This window comes from Brachyhypopomus gauderio, chromosome 14 (assembly GCF_052324685.1).
Source record: "Brachyhypopomus gauderio isolate BG-103 chromosome 14, BGAUD_0.2, whole genome shotgun sequence".
Taxonomy (NCBI): domain Eukaryota; kingdom Metazoa; phylum Chordata; class Actinopteri; order Gymnotiformes; family Hypopomidae; genus Brachyhypopomus; species Brachyhypopomus gauderio.
Window position 1 is genome coordinate 22,278,488 of NC_135224.1, and position 21,051 is coordinate 22,299,538.

General features: G+C 44.4%; 2 protein-coding genes across 9 annotated transcripts; both read right to left on the reverse strand.

The window, feature by feature from the left end:
* Window positions 1-352: 352 nt before the first annotated feature.
* Window positions 353-12,671, reverse strand: LOC143474737 (phospholipid scramblase 1-like). 4 transcript variants are annotated; one of them, XR_013120846.1, is made up of 7 exons: window positions 4,022-12,671; window positions 3,877-3,919; window positions 3,547-3,767; window positions 3,057-3,218; window positions 2,500-2,661; window positions 2,210-2,412; window positions 353-643 (listed from the first exon to the last, which is right to left on the reverse strand). XR_013120846.1 is itself a non-coding variant. In XM_076972301.1 (7 exons), the coding sequence occupies exons 2-7, from the start codon at window positions 7,705-7,707 to the stop codon at window positions 2,446-2,448; spliced, it is 744 nt and encodes a 247-aa protein (XP_076828416.1). In that variant the 5' UTR covers window positions 7,708-7,801; window positions 8,156-12,671; the 3' UTR covers window positions 2,421-2,445. The 4 variants fall into 4 exon arrangements, 3 of the variants coding, with proteins under 3 accessions (XP_076828417.1, XP_076828416.1, XP_076828418.1); XM_076972301.1 differs by lacking the exons at window positions 353-643; window positions 2,210-2,412 and having other exon boundaries at window positions 2,421-2,661; window positions 4,022-4,110; window positions 7,695-7,801; window positions 8,156-12,671; XM_076972302.1 differs by lacking the exon at window positions 353-643 and having other exon boundaries at window positions 2,124-2,412.
* Window positions 12,672-12,817: 146 nt separating this feature from the next.
* On the reverse strand, window positions 12,818-20,703 carry fubp1 (far upstream element (FUSE) binding protein 1). 5 transcript variants are annotated; one of them, XM_076972287.1, is made up of 20 exons: window positions 20,540-20,703; window positions 19,780-19,873; window positions 19,528-19,563; window positions 19,360-19,408; window positions 19,216-19,262; window positions 19,062-19,133; window positions 18,910-18,967; window positions 18,649-18,808; window positions 18,461-18,559; window positions 18,242-18,364; window positions 18,044-18,146; window positions 17,336-17,572; window positions 17,018-17,178; window positions 16,776-16,939; window positions 16,579-16,657; window positions 16,293-16,431; window positions 15,923-15,997; window positions 15,412-15,474; window positions 15,006-15,160; window positions 12,818-14,703 (listed from the first exon to the last, which is right to left on the reverse strand). In XM_076972287.1, the coding sequence occupies exons 1-20, from the start codon at window positions 20,630-20,632 to the stop codon at window positions 14,695-14,697; spliced, it is 2,016 nt and encodes a 671-aa protein (XP_076828402.1). In that variant the 5' UTR covers window positions 20,633-20,703; the 3' UTR covers window positions 12,818-14,694. The 5 variants fall into 5 exon arrangements, with proteins under 5 accessions (XP_076828402.1, XP_076828401.1, XP_076828403.1 ...); XM_076972286.1 differs by having other exon boundaries at window positions 12,818-15,160; XM_076972288.1 differs by having other exon boundaries at window positions 12,818-15,160; window positions 16,776-16,924; window positions 20,540-20,702.
* Window positions 20,704-21,051: the final 348 nt, after the last annotated feature.

The following is a 21,051-nucleotide window of genomic DNA, read 5'->3' on the forward strand; positions in this document are numbered from 1 at the left end:
CTGTGCCTGTGATTCGTAGTTCTTCTCCTGGTGGGAGTGATAGATGAACGTCAGTCTTGATGACTGTAAAACATTACGTTGTAGGAAAGGTGGCACTGGTTGATTTAAATTGGTGAATTATAGAGAGCGTTTCAAATCTATAATCATAACCATGAGGACAGTCCAGATTTGAGTAGCTAGTGGGGTTGGAGAAGGGTGGTGTGGATGGCGTAAAGTGTCTGGGGTGATCTGTGATAGAAGGGTGTCAGCTAGTATGAAAGGAAAGATCTATAGGACAGTAGTGAGACCTGCTATGTTGTATGGAGATGGAGGTGTCTGAGATGAAGATGTTGAGATTCTCATTTGGAGTGAGGAGGAAGGATAGGATCAGAAATGAGTCTATTAGAGGATCAGCACATGTAGCATGTTTTGGAGATAAAGTTAGAGGAGCGAGATTGAGATGGTTTGGACATGTACAGAGGAGAGAGGAGAGGTATATTGGTAGGAGGGTCTTGAGGATGGAACTTCCAGGCAAGAGGAGGAGAGGTAGACCTAAGAGGAGGTTTATGGATGCAGTGGTAGAGGATATGAGAGTGGCTGGTGTGTCAGTGGAGGACACTCAGGACAGGGCCAGATGGAGGAGTTTGATCCGCTGTGGCGACCCCTAAACGGGAATTGCCGAAAGAAGAAAAAGAAGAAGAAGTGGGGTTGGAGAAGGAGACATAATACATGACAAACACAAGAAATAAAACATGACAACTAAACACAGAAGACACAGACAAGAAACCTTACAGGGTAACTGGGTAACATTCACCCATTTGAGTGTTTACTGAAAGTCAAACTGAAGATCAAGATGAGTGTTGTTGTTGCTGTGCTTATCCTACGTCTTTCACAGCAGTGGTTGTTCAAATTTTTCTAAGCAGGCTGCGATATATTCTGACTCTCGCGGTTGCCGGTCCTCTGGTGTCGTGGTTCCCATGACAAGGCCCCACCATGTGTCTGTTGTTTTGGTTGCTTGTTCAGGAACGTTGTATCATGTCCTATTTTGTGGCTTCCTGGTTTTGGACTCGTGCCAGGTTAGTTTTGTGTAAATCACAAATCTGTCTGTTTGTTTTGTTTTTATCTTGCGTGTTCCTGTTCTTTAGTTATGTAATCCATTTCTGTTGACTGACTCCACTGGCTTTATGACCCTGAGCTTTTCTTATGACTACGATGCTGAATTTGCTCTTTATAAGCGCTGCTCTTCTCAGGATAAGTGTGCGTTTTCTTCATTTCTAAAATCACAGCGCCATTTTAGGTCACGTGGATCCTGCCACCATAAAAGGCCATGCAGCTACACTCCAGCCTGCATGACTAAGTGCTAATAGTTGTAGCCTATTGGAAGGTTTCACACTAATAGTGTAAAAATAGATGTGTATATACAAATGCTGGCATCGTATGAAGAAATTATAATAAACCGAAGTTAATATGAATGTAGAGGCTGGCCTGCGTGTCATATGTAATTTGAAGGAGCACAGTTCAGTTCCTGACCGAGGATTCTCTTGTTTGATGCTCTTGATCAACACAGCTATGTGTGCCAAGAATAAATTCAGTCATGAGGACTTGGAAGGCACCTGTTAGTAGAGCTTAGGAGACAGCTAGTGTTGCAGTGAGGACACGCAGCAACAGGGATCAGATTGAGCTGCCAGTGTAACCCCAGGATTAACTGATAATCCTCTTCCCACATTCGTGATGAATGTGTTTCCAGCAGGTAACTGTGGTCGTAAATTATGCATTAAAGCAACATGCTGCAGATGACTGCGTGCTAGTGTGCTCCTACTTTGTGAAATGCAAGTTGGCTGACGATGCTTCTCGGCCAACTGGAACACTAATGATGCAGGTGACTGGAGCAACAGCCTGCTGCCACGGTTACCATTCTCAGATGGGAAGTCCTTAGAGATCAATGAACAAACACTGACCTCTAAATTGACTCCTGGGACACGTCAGTTTGCAAAACAGATGTAGAATCTCATATTCCGTGGAAAAAGCTTGAATATCAGCTTGTGTAAACTGTGTTTTTGCAGGTAAAAATATACGATCTTATCATTGTTAACCTTTTACATTTATGTCAGTAATGAAATAGCAAAAAATGTAATAAAAACAATTGTATAAATAATAATTATTTATGCTAATATTTACTAATATCAGTATTTATCAAATATAATGCCACTTATGCCAAAGGTTCTCTTACATTTTGAGTCACTGTGCAATGAAGAAAACAAGATTCAGAGTTGTTTCCATGGAGTAAATGTTATTAACAGATCATGGGCATTTATACTCTAATGTAGCAGCTTTCTGGGATTTACAGTTCAGAGCATTTGATCTGTTGCTGATATAGAAAAGTGTTTCTTAATGTGAATTTTCTTTTGGTGAATTCTCAAAGTACATGAAATCCTGGAAAAAAAAAGACAAAGACAGCATTAGTGTCTAATAGTTGGCACGTGTACTGATGTGCACAGTAACACAATGCGCTTCACTTACAATGAGGAAACAGGCGCCTAATATAACAGCCTTGATCTTCACGTCTAAGTCCACGGGAAACTGCATCCCGAAGTTGTCTGCGTCTGTAAACATTTCTGCCCCCACGCCACTCCACTGCTTGCTTATCTTCCCGATTACTGCAGCCCCGTCCAGAGACACCACCTATCAGCAGAATAACAGGTAGTTTAGTCACTAGTGTGTCCTGGAGTGGTGGATGTTCCTGTGGGGGATGCAGGATCTGGTGTTCCTCCATAAAACCAAGGGGGGCAACAATTGGTGGTTTACCTAAAGAAGTTCCAATAGCAGTGGGATGAAAGTGACCATTTGTATTTTAGTTATATCGATGTGTTTGTGTGGCATGTTTAGTCTCATTTTGCAGCTTGTTGTGTGCTGGGAAAGGTTATGCTAACAGGGTAAGAGTTCCATCACTCACTGAGAAGGTTTGTAGACTTCACCCCAAAGGTGGCAGTCCTGTGTGGAAATGCACTATGTATGCAAATGCACTATTTTGTCTTTACCATCAACAGTTTCTGCATCATAAGCATATCTTGAAGTACCTTGAATATCACGTCAGAAAAGCAGTTACAGTTGCAAAAGGGTCCCACTATGTGCAGAACTCCCTCCTTCCTGCTGTTCCTGATGGTAAATTTGGGTAGATAAGGGTGCCATTCCTGGGTCACGTAACCAAGAGGGTTTCCAGGAGGGGCCTGGACCTCAAGCTGAAACACAGAAACATGTTCTCCGCTCAGCAACTTAGCCAAATATAAAGCACCATTATAACTAATTCATTAAATAATATGATCAAATACCATTGTAAACATTATAGTATTAGTTGCATGATCTGTAATAGTGATTCAAATATCAATGAAGTGGTGATTTACAACACGCACAATGGATTTAGGAGTTAGGAGTCAATGCTATGCCATGCTAACACTATATGTACCATTACAGATTGTTAAATCAGTGCTTTATGCTGGTTCAGAACTACGTTATCGGTTTCTGTAACTACTGAGTTTTACCCAGAGGAAGGTGTTCCAGGACTCGTACCTCTTGCAGACAGCATGGACACCAACAGCTGCTGCACCTCAGTGGCCGTGTGAGAGTGAGCACCTCACGTCCCGTATTGTCCTGGACGTGCAGGACGAACGGGCGTACGGCCCCGCACAGCTGCCTCGTACACAGGTTGCTCTCCTCAGCAGCGAGGAACACCTGCTGACCTAAACTGTTCTTAACTACATACTGATTATTACTCTCCCAGCCCAGAAGAACTGAGAGAGAGAGAGAGAGAGAGAGAGAGAGAGAGAGAGAGAGATAGATAGAGTTTATGAATGAATGATAGTGTGATGTCATTCCTATAATCATTTTAGTTATGGTTACCTTCCATGAGTTCCACTTTCTGATGGATGAGAAGCTGATCGATCTATAGAAGATACAGTGGACTTGAAAATAAATCCATTGTGTAAACTCAAGTATCAATGATACAACAACAAATTCTTCTTTAAGATTAATAACTCCTCTTCACCTGGGTTAAGTACTCCAGTCCTGGGGGGCAGTTGGGCAGTGCCTGCGGTGGGGGCATCACCATGACGACAGACTGAGTGGGCATGGGTCCTAAGGCAAGCACCATGCATATTCTGATTGGGTAGAATGAGGTGTGAATAGTTCCCTTATAAGCCCTTAAGATGTACCTGGGGGCTCTAACATCACAGGTGCCTGATCAGCCAGAACACCTGGGGTTAACTTAACACCTGAGGCAATTAACTAATCACTGCATTCCTACATCTTGCCCACTGAAGAATTCATAGAGCCACTCCAATGATGTAAACCATTGGAGCAACACAGCAACACCCACTGCCTTATTTATAAAGTTTATAAAATAATACACATGTAATTGCTATTTGCTCATTCTTGCATGTCCAGAATTCATGTCCAAGTTTTGCTTGTTTTCTTAGTGTACCAACAAAAAAATGATGAATATGAACATTTCTCATATTGGACACTTTAAGAATGCGTGTCAAGTTTTCATGGCATTTTTCTGAAGTACTGCTTCACTGACAGGAAGTTATTTACAGACCAGACTGTCTCTATGGGGCCTGCATACCAAATCTAAAGACAGGATCATTAACTTGCAGATCTTAAAATAGCTGACTAAGCTTGACATGTTTGAGACCCCTCTGGTGCAATGAGACTCCCAACAGCCTCTTCCAAAAAAAAAAGTAAATATTGTTTTAGGATCAAAAAGACTGCTCTTGCTCTGTCAAATATTATTATTATTATTATTATTTTTCACTATTACATTAGTGCATACCAGCTAGCCAGCCTTCTGTCATGCAACAACACTGACACCATCTGCACATTATACAATGTACACATTACATGATGCAGAAACCTTGTAGATTCGTAATTTTGTATATGTAGTTTCCATTGTGCAATTTTCTTCCCACATGAGTCTGACTCACTTCAGGAAGTCTCACGACCTCCGCCCTCAACTATCAAATGAACAAAAGGAAGTGAAGTGCACGTGTGTAGATGTAAGACAGGGTTCTGGTTACTACTGGCCACCACTAACCTTCTGTCACCATTTCTATAGCTGTGGACATAGGTGTTAAGAATGACAAATGACACACACAACCATTTGAAGACTGTTCGCTAAAGCCGCTAATCTCAGTTTCCCATGATAGACAGCCTTAAGTCATGGTTCTATCACTAATTATCGTCGCTAATGTAAAACTTTTATTTAATATATTTTGCATTTTTCACACAAAGCAGTGCACAAGTTAAATATTTATGTTTTGCAAAATAAAAATCTTTATACATAGATATTTCAACAAACAATATTAGATGTGACACATGTCAATTAGGATGAGTTCACTTGTATGGTGTTGTAAACATGACAAAGATAGCTGATGAATTAGCAAGACAGTTATGTAATAGTTTGAGTCTAAGCAAATTCTAGGCAGAGAACCCTGGACATACGGTTTACATATTCCAACGCAAATGTATTGTATTACTTCCACTAAGCAATTCCCATGCATCATACTTTAGCTAATCCTAACAAGAAACATTACTTTCTCTGCAACTTACCCCCATTCTGACTTTACTGGAGGGGGGGAGACCGCTTATCTTATATTTATACGCATGAGCTTTTTAAGCAAATGGCTAAAAATATTGTAAACATGTAAGGCAGTTCTATTCTGGTACTGTAAATATACAAGAAGTAAAGTACTGATAGTCTATTCCATTATCATACTGTTGCAGTGGATATAGTGCATGTCAAAAGTATAATATTTATAATATTTTGTGCATGGACAACATGAAATAAGAAGGTATTTAAAAATAAGCTGTTCCAGATAGTCTCTTTATTATTTGTGATAGTCATATCAATGTGTATTTCATGACAGCCACATATCTTTGTTATATGCTTATATAAAATAACACAAATACACTGTTATTAAAATCAAAAAATCTCATCGCTCATGATTACAGATCCTAGCATATGCCTCTGATGCCATACCTTACTGTAGTCATACACAATTCTAACATAACAGATGGCATTGATAACGGCAGCATTGCCAGCAGTTTGCTTACTTTAGCTGATGAAAACACAAAGGCTTTTCAGGGGTGTGTGCTTTGGTTGAAACATTAGTTAAGTCCGTCTGCATTGTATTATATCTTTAGATACCTCAGCAATTCACATAAATTAAACTTGAAGCCATAATTGTGAAATGGCTTTTAGCAATGAAAGATAAAATTGTTTGTAATGCCAGAACAGAATGCCCCTTTCATTCAAGGTCAGCACCTTTTAAGTAATACAAATGACAGATATTCAAATAGTGAGAGGTAACAGTGACCACAGCAGAATGTGATTGTAAATCTTACAAATCAGGATATCTCTGACACTGAAGACCTCCAGTGAAGTGGAGAGCTAGCAGCTCTCCCACCACCTTGGTGGGTAAAATTTGAACACTGCCAAAACATTTCTGGAAAAGCCATGATGGTGCAGAAGGAACCTCAACCTTCTGGTGATCTAGGAAAATCTTGGTTTAGAATGATATTTTTCTCTTCTGAAATGTGTGGCCCTGCTTTAACCCTCTGAATGATGAATAACTGAAGGGACACTTGCCAATAAACCCAAAGGATCTCTGTCATACTGTCATCTCACGCACCCCCTTCGCTCAAATTCTTCTGTCAAAGGATAAGTCATATATCTACGTTTTTGCCAGCAGTTATGTCCAAGAGTGAAAGAAGCGCTAGATGTGCCTGGAACTCGGACCCCAGACGCCCGGAGTGGGCGACTTCTTCTCTCTCCGGCTCCATCCTGAGACACATTGCTCCGCCTGTTCACCAGCCTGTCCACCACCCGTCTGGAGCACAGACCAATGCCTGCCTGCTCCATCTAGGCAATGAGCAGTACCGAACGCTGCCCCTTGTAGAAGTCACTGTGCGATCGCACCATCACGGTCTTTCCATTATGTACGAATGTTTTGACAGTGTTCGCATTTTACCCACCATGGTGTTGGGAGAGCTGGTAGAATGTTTGTTTCCTTGCATGGCCATTTCATTGGATGTCTTCAGTGGCAGTGATATCCTGATTTGAAATGTAAATGTAAAAAATGTGCCGTATTTTGTCAATTGTGATTTTTACACCGCAATCGAAATTTGTCCTCCGCTTTTAACCCATCTGTGCAGTTAGAACACACACACACACACTAGTGATTACTAGGGGGCTGTGGATCACACGTGCCCAGAGCGGTGGGCAGCCTTAGCCCGGCGCCCGGGGAGCAGTTGGGGTTAGGTGCCTTGCTCAAGGGCACCTCAATCATGGTCTCAGGTCTGGGAATCAAACCCATGACCCTCCGGTCACAAGACCAGTTCCCTACCACCAGGCCATGACTGCCCCTGAAAGACTGAAAGATTTCATGTCACGACAAAGACTTCCTTTCAATGGCCCTGGCGTCTAAACATGGTCCCTTCTAAAGGTGTTACTGAAATCTTCTAACTCCATTTTTCCATGTAACAAGGTACAGACTAGTTATCAAACAACCCCCGTCTGCTCAAGCTGACAGTACCCAGGGTAATCCCTGTGATCTGCAGCCATCATGTTCCATGACTACAGAATATGACGGTAATGGCAGGAAACCATCTAGCTCACCCATCAAACTACTAGAGGAAGTATATATGGAACCTGTACTCACCTGGTACATGCATGGTTGAACGTAACGGTGTTACATATACAACAACGTATTAGTCCTCATAAGAACACCAACATATCATGAATTATCAGTTAGTATTTCATTTACCCCTGCCAAAAAAAGAAAAGATAAAGGACGTCATCTGAGGCGCAAGACACAACTTTCTTATATACTGCAAAATCTCAGCAAGAAATGTGCGAGAACAGGGAGAAAAGCACTGAACCATATTATAGGAATGATTTTGTTCATTGTGTTCTCCGGTGTTAATGGGATCATGCAATTTAATTTAATGATACAGTTGAACAAATATTACCGCTGTGCTCACGTGGTTTAAAAAGAAACAGAACCCATTCTTCGTAAATTCTACTACATAGCAGCTACCAACACTCCGGCATTTCACAAATTCATCTGAAAGGCAAACAGTGAAACGCTACGCTTTACTTGTGCACCACTGGAATACTCACCAGTCTCCCCAGCCTCAATGAGGCTGCTTAATAGATGATATTAACAAACTTGAGTTGCGGGATCCATTGATATCTGCATCATCCCAATGAACAGCTTAAGGAAATCTTTGGAAATGAAATAAACGCATGCTGCTGCAGTTCTGATTCTGACTTGGACGATGATCTCCAACGACTCTGTATAGAATGTCTAAATGACACCTTATATGGGACAGAAGTCCAACACCTTTCAATCCCACAGTCTAGCACCAAGGTTGCCAGGTAATTCAAGATCCACACCCTTTGCAAGCATGGGTTCCCTCTTCATTTTTAATGAGACCTATATGCCACTGAACATTGGTTGGTTCAAATGGAGAAATGCAAGTGTGCTGGTGCACCTGTGTAACACCGAGTGAATTTGTTGTCTAGAAGCTATTTAAGTAAAAGACGGATATGATGAATTTATCCATGGTCAACACAGGAAAGTAATGATCAGCATTAAAAATATGTTAATATTCAAGGCCTTCACACTTAAAACACACGATCCCACAGCAGACTTCATTTTCCAGACGTTTCGGCTATAAATCGCAACCCTGCAGTCTTTCCTACTCCTGTTGTAGAACAAGATCACACTGCCTCAAAATGTTTTCTCAATAATTATAGGAGGTAATTTGTCCTAAATGCATCATGTAATGAGGGTGTGAGTGGTACAACTGTAGTTCGTTTTGCTCGTTACAGGACCAGTTTACTGACACCTAGTGGTCACATTTCCCCATTTCAATTTATTTTTTTGTTGAATTTTCTATTACTGCTAGAATTTCACATTGATTCATCAATTGCACATCTCCGTTCCTTTATACATACCTGATGCAGCATTCTGCTTCTGGATGAATCAGTCCATTAATTCAGCTTAAATGGCCATTAAGCCATTAAGACATTAGTGTTACCAGATTTAGGAACACCACACACTTGATCTCCATCTTTCTTTAAGAACTGTCTGAATTCTTGACTTGGACTTCACAAAGTACTGGAATCACTTCCACCCATGTTGATGTGACACCTTCACCTGCACGTTCATGCTGTAAGTAAAGCTCTCGGCCTGGTCCAGAGGGTTTCACGTTTTCACTCTAACATCATGTGTTGGGAGCTTGGGGCCATCACGTGTGGCCTGAGGAGTGTGGGAGAAACACTGCTGGAGGTGTTACTTCTGTTCTTGGCTGACGTAAGATTCAAGAGATTTATTGTCATGTGCCCAGCAGAAACAGGCAGTTACACTGTGCAATGAAATTCTTACTTTGGTGTTCCTCCATTCACCATTAAAAACTAAAATATTTAACAATACAATAGTTAAGAAGTAATACAAAAGTAATTAAGTAAATAAAAACAAAAAAATAAAGTGAATTTGAATATTTCGCAGGATGGCAAAATAAAAGTTTTGTGCAAAGTGTGTGCGAATTCTGTGCAAAACGACTGTAGACATGTAAAATATTTGAGATGTATGTGTAAACATTTAACATTAAGGGCATTTAAATGTGGTAAGGTGCAGAAACATGTAGAGCGTTGAGGGGGGCTTGAGAGGCGTTAACGAGCCTGATTGCCTGTGCGTAGAAACTGTGTCAGTCTTTTAGTCCTGGACTTCACACTCCTGTAGCGTCTGCCTGAAGGGAGGAGTGTAAAGAGAGTGCTGTGGGTGTGTACTGTCCTTGATTATGTTGCGTGATCTTTTGATTACTCTGGAGTGATAGATGTCCTCTAAGGGTGTGAAAGTAGTTCCTGAAATGGACTGTGCAGTTTTGATGACCCGCTGGAGAGCCTTCCTGTCCTGCACAGTGCAGTTTCCATACCAGACCGTGATGGAGCTGCTAAGGACACTCTGGATGGTGCTTCTGTAGAAGGTGCTGAGAATTGTGGATGACATGCCAAACTTCCTCAGCCTTCTCAGAAAACACAGGCACTGCTGGGACTTCCTGATAATGCTGTGTGTGTTGTTAGACCAGGTGAGATCCTCACTGATGTGAATGCCGAGGAATGTAAAAGGTTTTCACCCTCTCGACCTCAGTCTCACCGATGTACAGGGGTGAGTGTGGCTCCTGCTTTCTCCTGGGATCAATAACCATTTCTTTGGTCTTGTCCGTATTCAGGGAAAGGTTGTTGTTGTGACATCTCAGCCACTTCCCTCCTGTAAGCCGTTTCTTCCCCTCCAGTGATCAGTCCAATGACTGTCGTATCATCAGCAAACTTTATGATGCTGGTGTTGTTCTGGGAGGCCACACAGTCATACGTGAAGAGTGTACACAGAAGGGGGCTTAGCACAGAGCCCTGGGGAACCCCTGTGTTCACTATTTTTGTGCCTGATGTGCGGCTGCCAACTCTGACAGTCTGGGGTCTGTCCGTGAGGAAGTTCAGCACCCAGCTGCAGAGGGCGGGTGTCAGTCAGAGGGTGATGAGCTTTTCTACGAGCTTGCATGGAACAACCGTGTTGAATGCAGAACTATAGTGAATGAACAGAATTCTAACACATGTATCCTTGCCCTCCAAGTGTGTCAGGGCTGTGTGAAGTGCGGTGTTGATGTGTAAGAGGAATAGGGAGTGGTTTTCTTGTGGTACTCCCACCCACAATCACTGCCTGACCCCACCTCATCAACTGTGGGTCAATATGAATTTAAACGCAAGCCTCAAGTACTGCAAGTTTGCAGAGAAACTGCAGAGATGAAAGAGAAGAGAACTAAAAAAGAATTAACCGTGTGGGAATGTGTTGCATTTTGCCAAGCCTCAACCATTACTAAGGAGGATGGAAATATTACATGTTCATAAATGACCCACTACCTTAACTGTTGTTTCAGGACTCAAATAGAAGAATCTCCATTTACGCATCTTGGGGTATTTATGGCATAGTGGGGGAGCGTGTTGTACGCAACACAAGTTCTCTGATCACCACCCAAATTCCTACAACCTGCCTGGTTTCCTTGGACATGTTTAACTACTTAAAACATGGTACAAACAGCAAACATGGGTCATTTCCCTCCCCAAAGCATGATCCATCCTGAACACAGCTGGACCTTTATCTGCTGAAGATCTGTGAGGAACAGATCATCTGACCTACGGAGCCACCCTGTGTAGTACTTGCCTACCTCTGTGACACAGAGTTAAAGTTCAGACAAGAGGCCCATTAACATGTATGAGGACAAAACTTCCAAATATTACAATTTTATTGATGGACATAAACAATGCAGTGAAATCTCAACAGTTCTCAGAAAACAAGAGGAAAACAACACATTGGAGTTTGACAGCACAAGAGACCATTTGTGTTTACCTCTAAGGCATGCTCCCAATCTCAGTTAGCCTCCGTTTATGTCTTCAGTTCTACACCCCCAACGAACTCTGTTGTGAACATTTTGCTCGGAAGGAAAGAGCATACTGCATGCATACCAGAACATATGCAGCAATGGACAACAAATTCAAAGAAACTCCCATTAACTGCCAAAATTCAGACTGTAAAAAGGTACTACGTGAAGCAAGAGGTCCTGGTCATAATCTGACTATCTAGCATTGATGCACATTACAGTCCCTACCCATAAGAGCAAAAGCATATACGAAATCAGCATGGAAGAGTTCAACAAGCCATTCATCAACCGACAAATTCAAACAGGCATGTCATTACTGTTCTTAAGAAAATGCTAGCTTAGCACAACATGAACAAACATTGCCCTGGACGAATGACATTCACTTTGCAGAAAAAATCACAGATTCCTCATGATACATTTGCTTTACCTTATAAATGGCGCCCTCGAACGGTCTATGTTCATCGGAGGGACAGACTGAAAGGACTCCTCCTTAGGGACAAACCTAGCTCTGGACCTGATTCTACGAACTATGCCTGCAGAATCTTCAACACTGTGAGAATGAAGGCAGCAATGTGTATTAGCACTAGAGGGGCAACAGCACAGCGTTTAAACCAAATCACATGTGAGCATTCATATACTTGGACACTTCAGCATCAATGAAACAATCACTAAGACAGATCCCTGGTGTATAAAAAACAGAACATCCCAACTGCATGCAGCATTGGTAAGGCAGGGAATAGTCTAGTGATTTTGACCCATTACAATTGCCCTAAAGCAGAATTACCAAGGTGACTAACAGACTAATATGCATTAGTTTTATATTGATGTCGGATGAATAAAAAACAGCATTTCAATTACATCATTTTAAATGCTAATCGGTCATTTGCATATGCACGCCATATGGTAGAAAATGAAAAATCACACTGAGCTACGTGCCAGTCAGTGACATGCAGTTAATACAGAACATTCTATAACTTTACAAGCCTGTGACTTTCAACCGATGTCGGCATTTCCCCAATACATGAACCTGGAAATTCTCTACATTTGCATCCTTAACGAAAATGCAGCACAAGTCTGGTTGAGTCAGGTAAAACACATCACGACTGATTGACAGGTCAAAGACTTGGATTACTTAGATTAAGCTTACCTGTGTCATTGCAGCAGAACCTAAGGTCTGGGATGACACTGCAAAATTAGACGTTGCACTGCTCATCGTGCCACCAACTGACATTGTCAAATGAACCATTTGCATCGATTTGACAGCCTTCGAAAAAATAAAAAGTTCAAAAGCAATGGCAATCGCACAACCAAGTCGGACGTACACAACTAAGAGCCTGGAAAAATGGTACTAACAAGTCAACCAAGAGCCGAACAAACCGAACAATGTTTTTGGGTTACGTTTTTTTTTTTTGTAAGAAGTGCCAAAAAGTTAACACTAAGTAAACTTATCCTAGGACAAACTGCAATGGAAAAAACTTGGCAAAACAAACTTGATCCAATGGCACTTAAATGACCATCACATCTGAAATAGGAGATTCTGAACTTTTACTGCAGGAACGCCCTTTCAAAAGACAACCTGCATGTGCTGCCCTGGCTGGAACATTTAGTATGAAAATTTCACAGTTTTCAGTATAAAGGACTGGTTGACATTAGACAGTGGACATGTTGCTAGGTGTCAAGCTAGCATCACAGGCAACAGTAGCAGTCCAACTGCAGGAAGGGGTAAGGTCACAGGCTTAAGAGAGACATACGATTTTGCATGTTACATAAAACTGCAGCCCAGACATACTTACCCAAAAACAAGAACAGAAAAAAAAACGAAAAACAAAAGCAGATTTCAGGGTAAAAACATTTCAACCTTATGCAACTACATTATATTTGGGATCGTCAAAGACAGTGCGTTGACAGCATAGCAGAAAGTGGGGCCATTGGGTTCTTACGTTTGTACTTACAGTGAAGGGGTCATTTCACTGGAGGGGTTACAGCATGGCCTCGCCTCAGCCCGAAAGAAACGCGCACCTACACGCCTACACAACAGTGGGCGGGGCAAACGCACCCACCTTCTCATTGCAGCTTTTTCAAAGATTTTAAGAAATACCAGCAGGTATATTTAAATACGTATATGTATTTGCATTTTTAAAAAGTTGAAGATTCTCAGACATTTACATAATGGGGAAAGGGGACATGTCAATTTAGAATACATGAAGATTTTTTTTAAACACTTTTAAGACATCTGTCCTGGGAAAAAATGCATACTGAGAGAGACAAACTAAAAAAGCTTGCAACACATCTGCAGGTCACATTAGAGGAACACGTGTCTGTTGGGTTCAGTAAAAAAAAAAAAGCCACATTTGCTTACCGCTGCGCTAATCTCGCCTGTGAGGGGGAAAGTTTCTCACATTATGAACAGTGCACTCTACCTCAAGTCAGCCCGTGTAGTTACACAGAATATCAGCCAAGTGCTGAGCAGTCATTGCATGGGTCACATACCTTGCCAACAGCAAGTCACTCCCTCCCTTAGATACACCTGACTACACCTACAACCATAGCAATTGCCAGGGGAGAAAGGCAGTAGAAAAACAGGACTAGAGCCATTCATCAAGCAATCAAACAGCAATGAGCGCTTCAATCAAGACTAAAACAAGACCAGGAATCGAGATATGAACCAGGAGCTGTATAGACGGATGGAGAGAAACAAACAGGAGTATCATTGTGCAGGCAGTAAATGTGGACAGAGAGAAACGTCTGAAGTCCATGGCAAGTATTTACTACGACCCCCCCCCCCCCCAAACACGGACCAAAAACTCCCCCTACCCAAAAAAGGGAAAAAAAACAAACAAAAAAAAAAAATATCCCAGTTTTGCTGTCCCACTTACCAACACAGGAGGTTTCATTTTGTTTTATTGCAAAACACAACAGGCATATCATTTTAAAACTGAGATGATTTACATGGAAAAGACTATACTTTATAGACATGAGGTCTAACTACATAATGAGATACAGGAGCTGGAATGACCAATATTACCCCACTAAAAACAAACCGTTTATTTTTACAAGAGAGGAAAAACAAATAAGAGAAAACTTGGAATCCGGAGCCATTTTGCAATCTAATTTCAACACAAACCAAGAAAATTAAGATCTTCATCAAGACGTCTGCATCCAAACATTTAACAAAGGATTTTTTCGACAATGTAGCATTTACTTTATGTCCACTTCGCATTACTGGCCCTGTGCAGAAGAAATACATAAGAAATACACAACATGTTAAGAGCAGAAACACTGAGCCCTACCCCCTCCCCACGCCCCGCCCCCCATGCCCAAATAAAGACTTAAAGAGCCCTGTTTTGGGAGAGAGAGGGTTTGGTTAAGTCTCGGTTGACCCGCCACGTCTGAAGACCTGCTGAAGCTGTGGAGAAAAGAAGTTGAGAAACGAAATGGCCAAGGGGGCGGGGCCAACTCTGGCACACATTTATACTGTGGAGGGCATACATGCATCACAACGTGGGAGGGAAGGTTTAGTAGGGGCATACCTGCTGGGCCTGGGGTGCTGCTCCCATCGGCTGAGAGCCGCCCTGGCCGTAGTAGGCGGCCTGCTGGCGGTAATACTCGGCCCAGGCGGCGCTGTAGTCCGGCTGGGCTCCGGGCTGGGAGGCGCTGGCAGCGGCAGCCTGGGGGGCGGCTTGGCCTGCAAGGACCGACGCGTTTGTTAAGGGCGGAGAACCCAAACGTCGCGATGAGCGGACGAGGGAGGAACGAGCCCTGTGAGTGGGGGAACGACCCCGGCCGCACTACCTCCGAGCGGCGGGACAGAAACCCACTTCTTTGATCTGGGGCGGCCGCGTTTAACGGCTCTATCGCGGAGAGCAACGTTGCTGTCGTGGGGCGGGCCGCCCGGGTGCGAGGAAGGGGGCGTGGTCACCAGCGGGGCATCCTTACCTTGTTTCTTATAGTACTCCTCCCAGGCCTTCGTGTAGTCCTGCGCCGGCTGGCCTTGTTGACCTGACACAGATTGGACAGCCTTTTAAGTCGAGCGCACCTCGCGGTCGAAGAAGCACAAATTACAAGGCAACAAAATAATTTACTCAGAGAAGACGAAACGTTTTGTTTCAAATCAAAGCGCTACGCTACTGCCGTCTACTGTATCTGCGTGCCAGTCGGCCGCAGGCCTCAAAAGACTCCAGCCCTGCCACACGTGCTTTATTTACCGTCTTCGTTACTCTGACCTGCCCGAGGAAAGTTGCGCAGCCTAAACAGCCCAACTTGAATCCGCCTGGGAACCAGACCCGCCCGACACAAAACTACCCACGCGGTGGCAAAAAACCCCCCCGCCCCACCAACGCCGGCCGCGTGAGGGGGGCACTGGCAGGCCATTCAAGTGAGTGCTGCTGTTTAGACTGGGCCCTGCAGCCAGACAATCTGGAGCTATGTTTGGCAAAAATATTTATACCCAATTTCTTGTAATATTCCTCCCAGGCCTTGGTGTAATCTGTCTGTGCGCTCTGACCTGGAGCCTGCGGGTCACCTGTTAAAAATACGGCACAGTGTGATTGAGGGGCATTCTGCACCTGACCCAGAGGGCCAAGCTAGAGACACGCCGCCCCTTTTCTGGCCCGTTTGCGGACAGGGCGGCATGTCTGAATTCAAATCAAAACCAAAAAGAAATGAAAAAAGATGAAAAGGAAAATGAAAAAAAAAAAAAAAAAAACCTTTTCTACACTGCGGAGGTGAGGCCAGAGATCGGGTCCAAAGGCCTTTATATGGCTACAGAAGGCGAGGTGTGCGTGTGGGAGGAGTCGGGAGGCTGGGGTGGAGCTCACCTTGCCCGTTGGTCTGGGTGGTGCCCGGGGCGGCGGTGGTGGGTGTCATGGGGGCCTGGGGCTGCTGCTGGTACTGGGCGTAGTAGGCGGCCCAGGCCGCCGCGTTGGCGTCCGCCGCCGCTTTATCTGCACCGTGCACACATGCACACGCACACACACACACACACACACGTCATTCCCTCTTTTCTGCGATGCGCGATGGTGAGTAACGTTATCGAACAGCCCAGGCGAGCGACTGTTGGTGTGGTTTTACTTTGAAAGTACCGCGAAGACGGCAAGAGGACTTACTGGGATCGGGCTGGCCGGGTTGCCAGTGAGGATATCCGTTGCCCCAGCCCTGAGGCTGGTACGGCCCAGGAGGGACACTGCAAATGGCAAAAGGTACGTTTCAGGTCTTCAGAACTCAACCAGATTTCCAACACAGATACACCTGTACCCTTTTGGGCACAAAGACTGTTAAGATGAGTGTGACGTTGCTCTTACTGTGGTCCGGGCGGGCCCTGGTTGTAGGGTCCAGGATTGTAGGGGCCCATAGGAGCGGGGGGCCCAGGGGGACCGGGAGGACCATGTGGTGAGGGGCCTCCATGGGGCCCGGGTGGGCCATGAGGACCGCCCATGGGACTTACTGGGCCCTGCGTGGGAAGAAACTTGTTTAAGTCGATCACATACAAGTCGTACAATGCGCTCTATTGAACACTAAGAGAATTGAACAATATGCTACTCACTCCTATCTTCTCCTCGACCAGCTGCCTGGCGTAGTCGATCTGCTGTGGGGTCCCGCGCACTGTGAACATCTTGATGCTGGGGTCTGCGTTGGGGGGAGGGTTCCTCTGAAGCTCTATTCGGGCTCCAGACTGCTGGCTTATGCTCTTAATGGTCTCGCCCCCTACAGAGTCACACCACACAATATCGATCGTCAAAAAAAACTATTCTCCAATACAACAGCTGGCCCTAGTAGTTTCTAAAGAACCAACAACTTCAATTTGCTCCATTTCTTTGTCCGGTGGGCCCCACGTTTAGAGGAACGGTGTCACAGGACCAACCTTTCCCGATGATGAGGCCGGTCTTCATAGTGGGGACCGTGAAGGAGAACTCCTGCAGGCCTCCGGGGGGACCCATGTTCCAGTTGCCCTGGCCACGCCCCCGGCCCCTGCCGCCGTGCCCGGGAGGCCCCCCGGCCTGCACGCTCCGCAGCAAGTCTGAGATGATCTCTGCGGCATGCTGTGCCCGGTCGGGGGGGCCCATGATCTGAGCTATCCTCTCTGGAGTACTGCCATCATCTGGAGGGCAAAAGAGTGTGAAGTTCTAGTGATCTCATAACAAAAATAACGAAGTAAAAAAAATTCTGTCATGATGGCGAGACTAAGCTCTGGGCTTCGGGCCATCTGGCTACATTAATGCGGCAGATAAATGCAGGTGTCACATCTGATCAGAGATTAAGACTGCATCTAATTAAGATGCAAGAAACATTCGGGTAGTCACTTCTGAATTTGAGAATCGCCTTCGGTTTATTTGTGCTGCACTGGACAACAGAGTACGCCAAGTGGTTCCTCAAACATCAGAACACTGTTCATGTCGGCAGATGAAACTATACAAAGTTTGACCTCTACCTGTAGCACAACACAGAAGTCATCGTGCATTGAACTGTATTCGTCACTGTGCTTTATACAGGGAACTCTCTAACCACAGCTTGTTCTGCATCTTTTTAAAACCCTATTTGAGCTCCTCTAAACGTTGCGACTGCTACGCACCTGGTTTGAACTGGATCCGGACCCCTGTGTCGTTCTGAATCTTCTTAATCATCTCGCCGTTCCTGCCAATCACGATGCCCACAGCGAATCGCGGCACGGGTACCTGAGGGGGGAGGGGCCACAGAGCGACAGGCTGAGCAGTCGTGAAAACAGCAACTCTCCGCCCACGCACCATCGGTGAAGCTCCTGGATACTCACGTCCAGACTGTCTCCTCCTCCTCCTCCTCCACCACCACCACCACCCATCCGAGAGCCGTACTCCCCCCGTTGCTCTCGGAAGCCTTGGTCTCTGATCAGATCCAGCACCATCTCTTTGGCTTGCTGCAAGCAGACGACCGGTTTTTTTTATATTAATATGCAAATATATGCGGCGTCCCAAACAACGAAAGGGTCGGGAACCGCCAGCGGTGTGCTGACCTGAACTTTGAACGGATCTCCAGAAATCCTAAGAGGTTTGTCGGCCCCCGTGTTCTGTGGTCCATCCTGGATCATGACCATCTTGACTCCAGCTCTTTCCTACATCATTGAGAAGCAGGTAGTTTGATGAGTTAATTATACATAAAATTTAAGTGATTTTCATTCGTGCAGTGTGTGTTTGGTCTCACCTGTAACTGTTTGATGGTCTCTCCTCCCTTGCCGATGACCAGGCCTGCCTTGGAGGCCGGCACCATTATCTCCTGGACGGACATCCCGGGACCATCGTTATGGTGAAACGGAGAGGGACGGCCTTTCTCAACAATCTCCGTCAATAACCTTTTCGCTGTCCTGTCGAGCGCACACAATGTCCTTTAGTTAGAAAAAGCCAGCCAAAAAGGCTAAAGCGCACAAAACGTACTGTCCCCAGTCAACATGTTTTAGCCACTCACAGGATTGAATCCGGAGAGCCTGTTAACGTCACAGACCTCTCGGGCATCCCACCGCTGTCTGTAAGAGGCAACAAACACATTTTACTTTATGTCCTAATAAGGCTTCCATCAAGCACGGCACTCGGGCTAAATTGCAAGGGCCAGTGACACACCTGGGGCAATCTGGATTTTGCATCCTGATTCTTGCTGTATTCTTGATATCTGCTCCCCTCCTCTTCCAATAACTGCAGGTGTATGTTCACAGATGAACCATTCGGCAAACTCTACACAACTGCGAAGCTCAAAAAGCTATCGGAATGTACTTACTAAAGCCGACCATGCCATCTGGAACCTTGAACTCTTCTGATGTAGGCCTGGGTAAAGAAATTACAATTTAGATTTGTAGTTGTGTTTTCAAAAGGTTGGGGACATGTTTCTATTGTTATTGGTAAACAATCAGGTCAACATTACCTTGGAAGGCCACCCATTCCTCCCATTCCACCCATCGCAGAGGCAAAAGCTAGATAAGAAAAACATAACAAAAAACCCCCAATTTACACAATGCCTGAAACAGTCAAAACAAAATCGAGACCACACACATTGTTACAAAGTGAAAGGAGGACATTGCATTGTACTTACGGTCACTTGTTGCAACTTTTTTCGTTTCTGGTTGATCTGTGGAATACAAGTAACAACATGAACACAAACATGACGCCATTATACTAACTAATCCACACTGAGCATGCAGACACTCAGGGAAACGTCAGTCAAGTAGCCCACAGCTAACCAGTATTTACCGTTTCTGAGTGTACACTCCAAAGGAATTCGTATGGTTTTCATAGCTACAAATGTGCAAAATTATAAAACCGTTTTACTAGTACTTTCACTTACCAGCGTCCTCCAGGGGCCGTTTCTGCCCCCCGTATCCAAACTCGTTGGTGGAAGGAGGAGGGGCCACACCATCGCCTCCGATCTTTGCTGCTATCTGAAAGGCAGAAACCTTTTACCTTCAATTACACTCTTCATTATATTCATTTACACAGCACCAGAATATAATTCAGGGGTAAATGTCGACTAATCCAAACACTTGTGACTGCCAGACACTCGCTAATGCCCGGAGAACTGATGAGGAAACCATCACTAAAGACTGATACAGCTCACTTCTGCTCAATTAGCCAGCTTGCTGTGCTTATGACTCGAGTTTGAGGCTGAAACGTGGCGAACGTTTTAGGTACAATTATTAAAACTGGCTGAAATAGCATGAATGGCTAAAATCTACCCAGAAAACTCACAATTCCTCAATAACACAGCAAGCTAACCAACCGCCCTCAAGACCTCTAGCACAGAGCCAGCCCAACGCGTTAAATAACACGATCACTCCAACAGCTAGTCATATACAAAGCTAGCACATTCATATATTTATGAAAATATAACACACGTCAATTCATTTACACCATTAATATTCGAGTGACCATCGTGAGCCGACACGAAGCGAAACCGGGCAGTGAGAGGGAGCGCGTCGTCGTGAGCTCCCTTTGTTGAGGCGAGTTAGCGGCCCAGCTAGCAGGCCCCGGCGGTCAGCCGCGCTTGCGGCTTCGCAAATGTTGACAAAGGCTCAAAACGTTTTTTAAAAAAAGACTCAAACACTTACCTGTCTTGCTCGTTGAAGTGCGTCTTTAAAAGCGTCGTTCATCCCTCCACCGGCGTTCGACGACGGCGGTGCCCCACTGGAGTAGTCAGCCATGTCCGATACGACCGTCTCCTCGTCTTTAGAGAAGATGGCGGCGTGGTGAAGAGAGGGAGCCTCGCCGGGGGGGCCGCTACACTCCCACTTCCGGTGGGGCAACGGCTAGCTAACAAGTTAAAAGACTTTTACAATGTGTTTAAAGTCGATATAAGCAGCGGTGCCGGTTTAAAAAGACCTATTAGGTGTTTTTCAGTTGTAATTAACAAATGCCACATACATATTTCAGTAGCACAAGTTAATATAAATACACATATTCAGACAAATGATGTGTGAGCCTTTCAGTGTCTCTTTTAATGCTTTTTAAATATTTGCTTTATAGAGGCCTGCTAAGATTCATGAATATGACTGAATATGTTTATCTCTAAGAAAATGTCAAATAACATTTTTGCTGTTTCCCCATTTCAATTGTGTTTTAT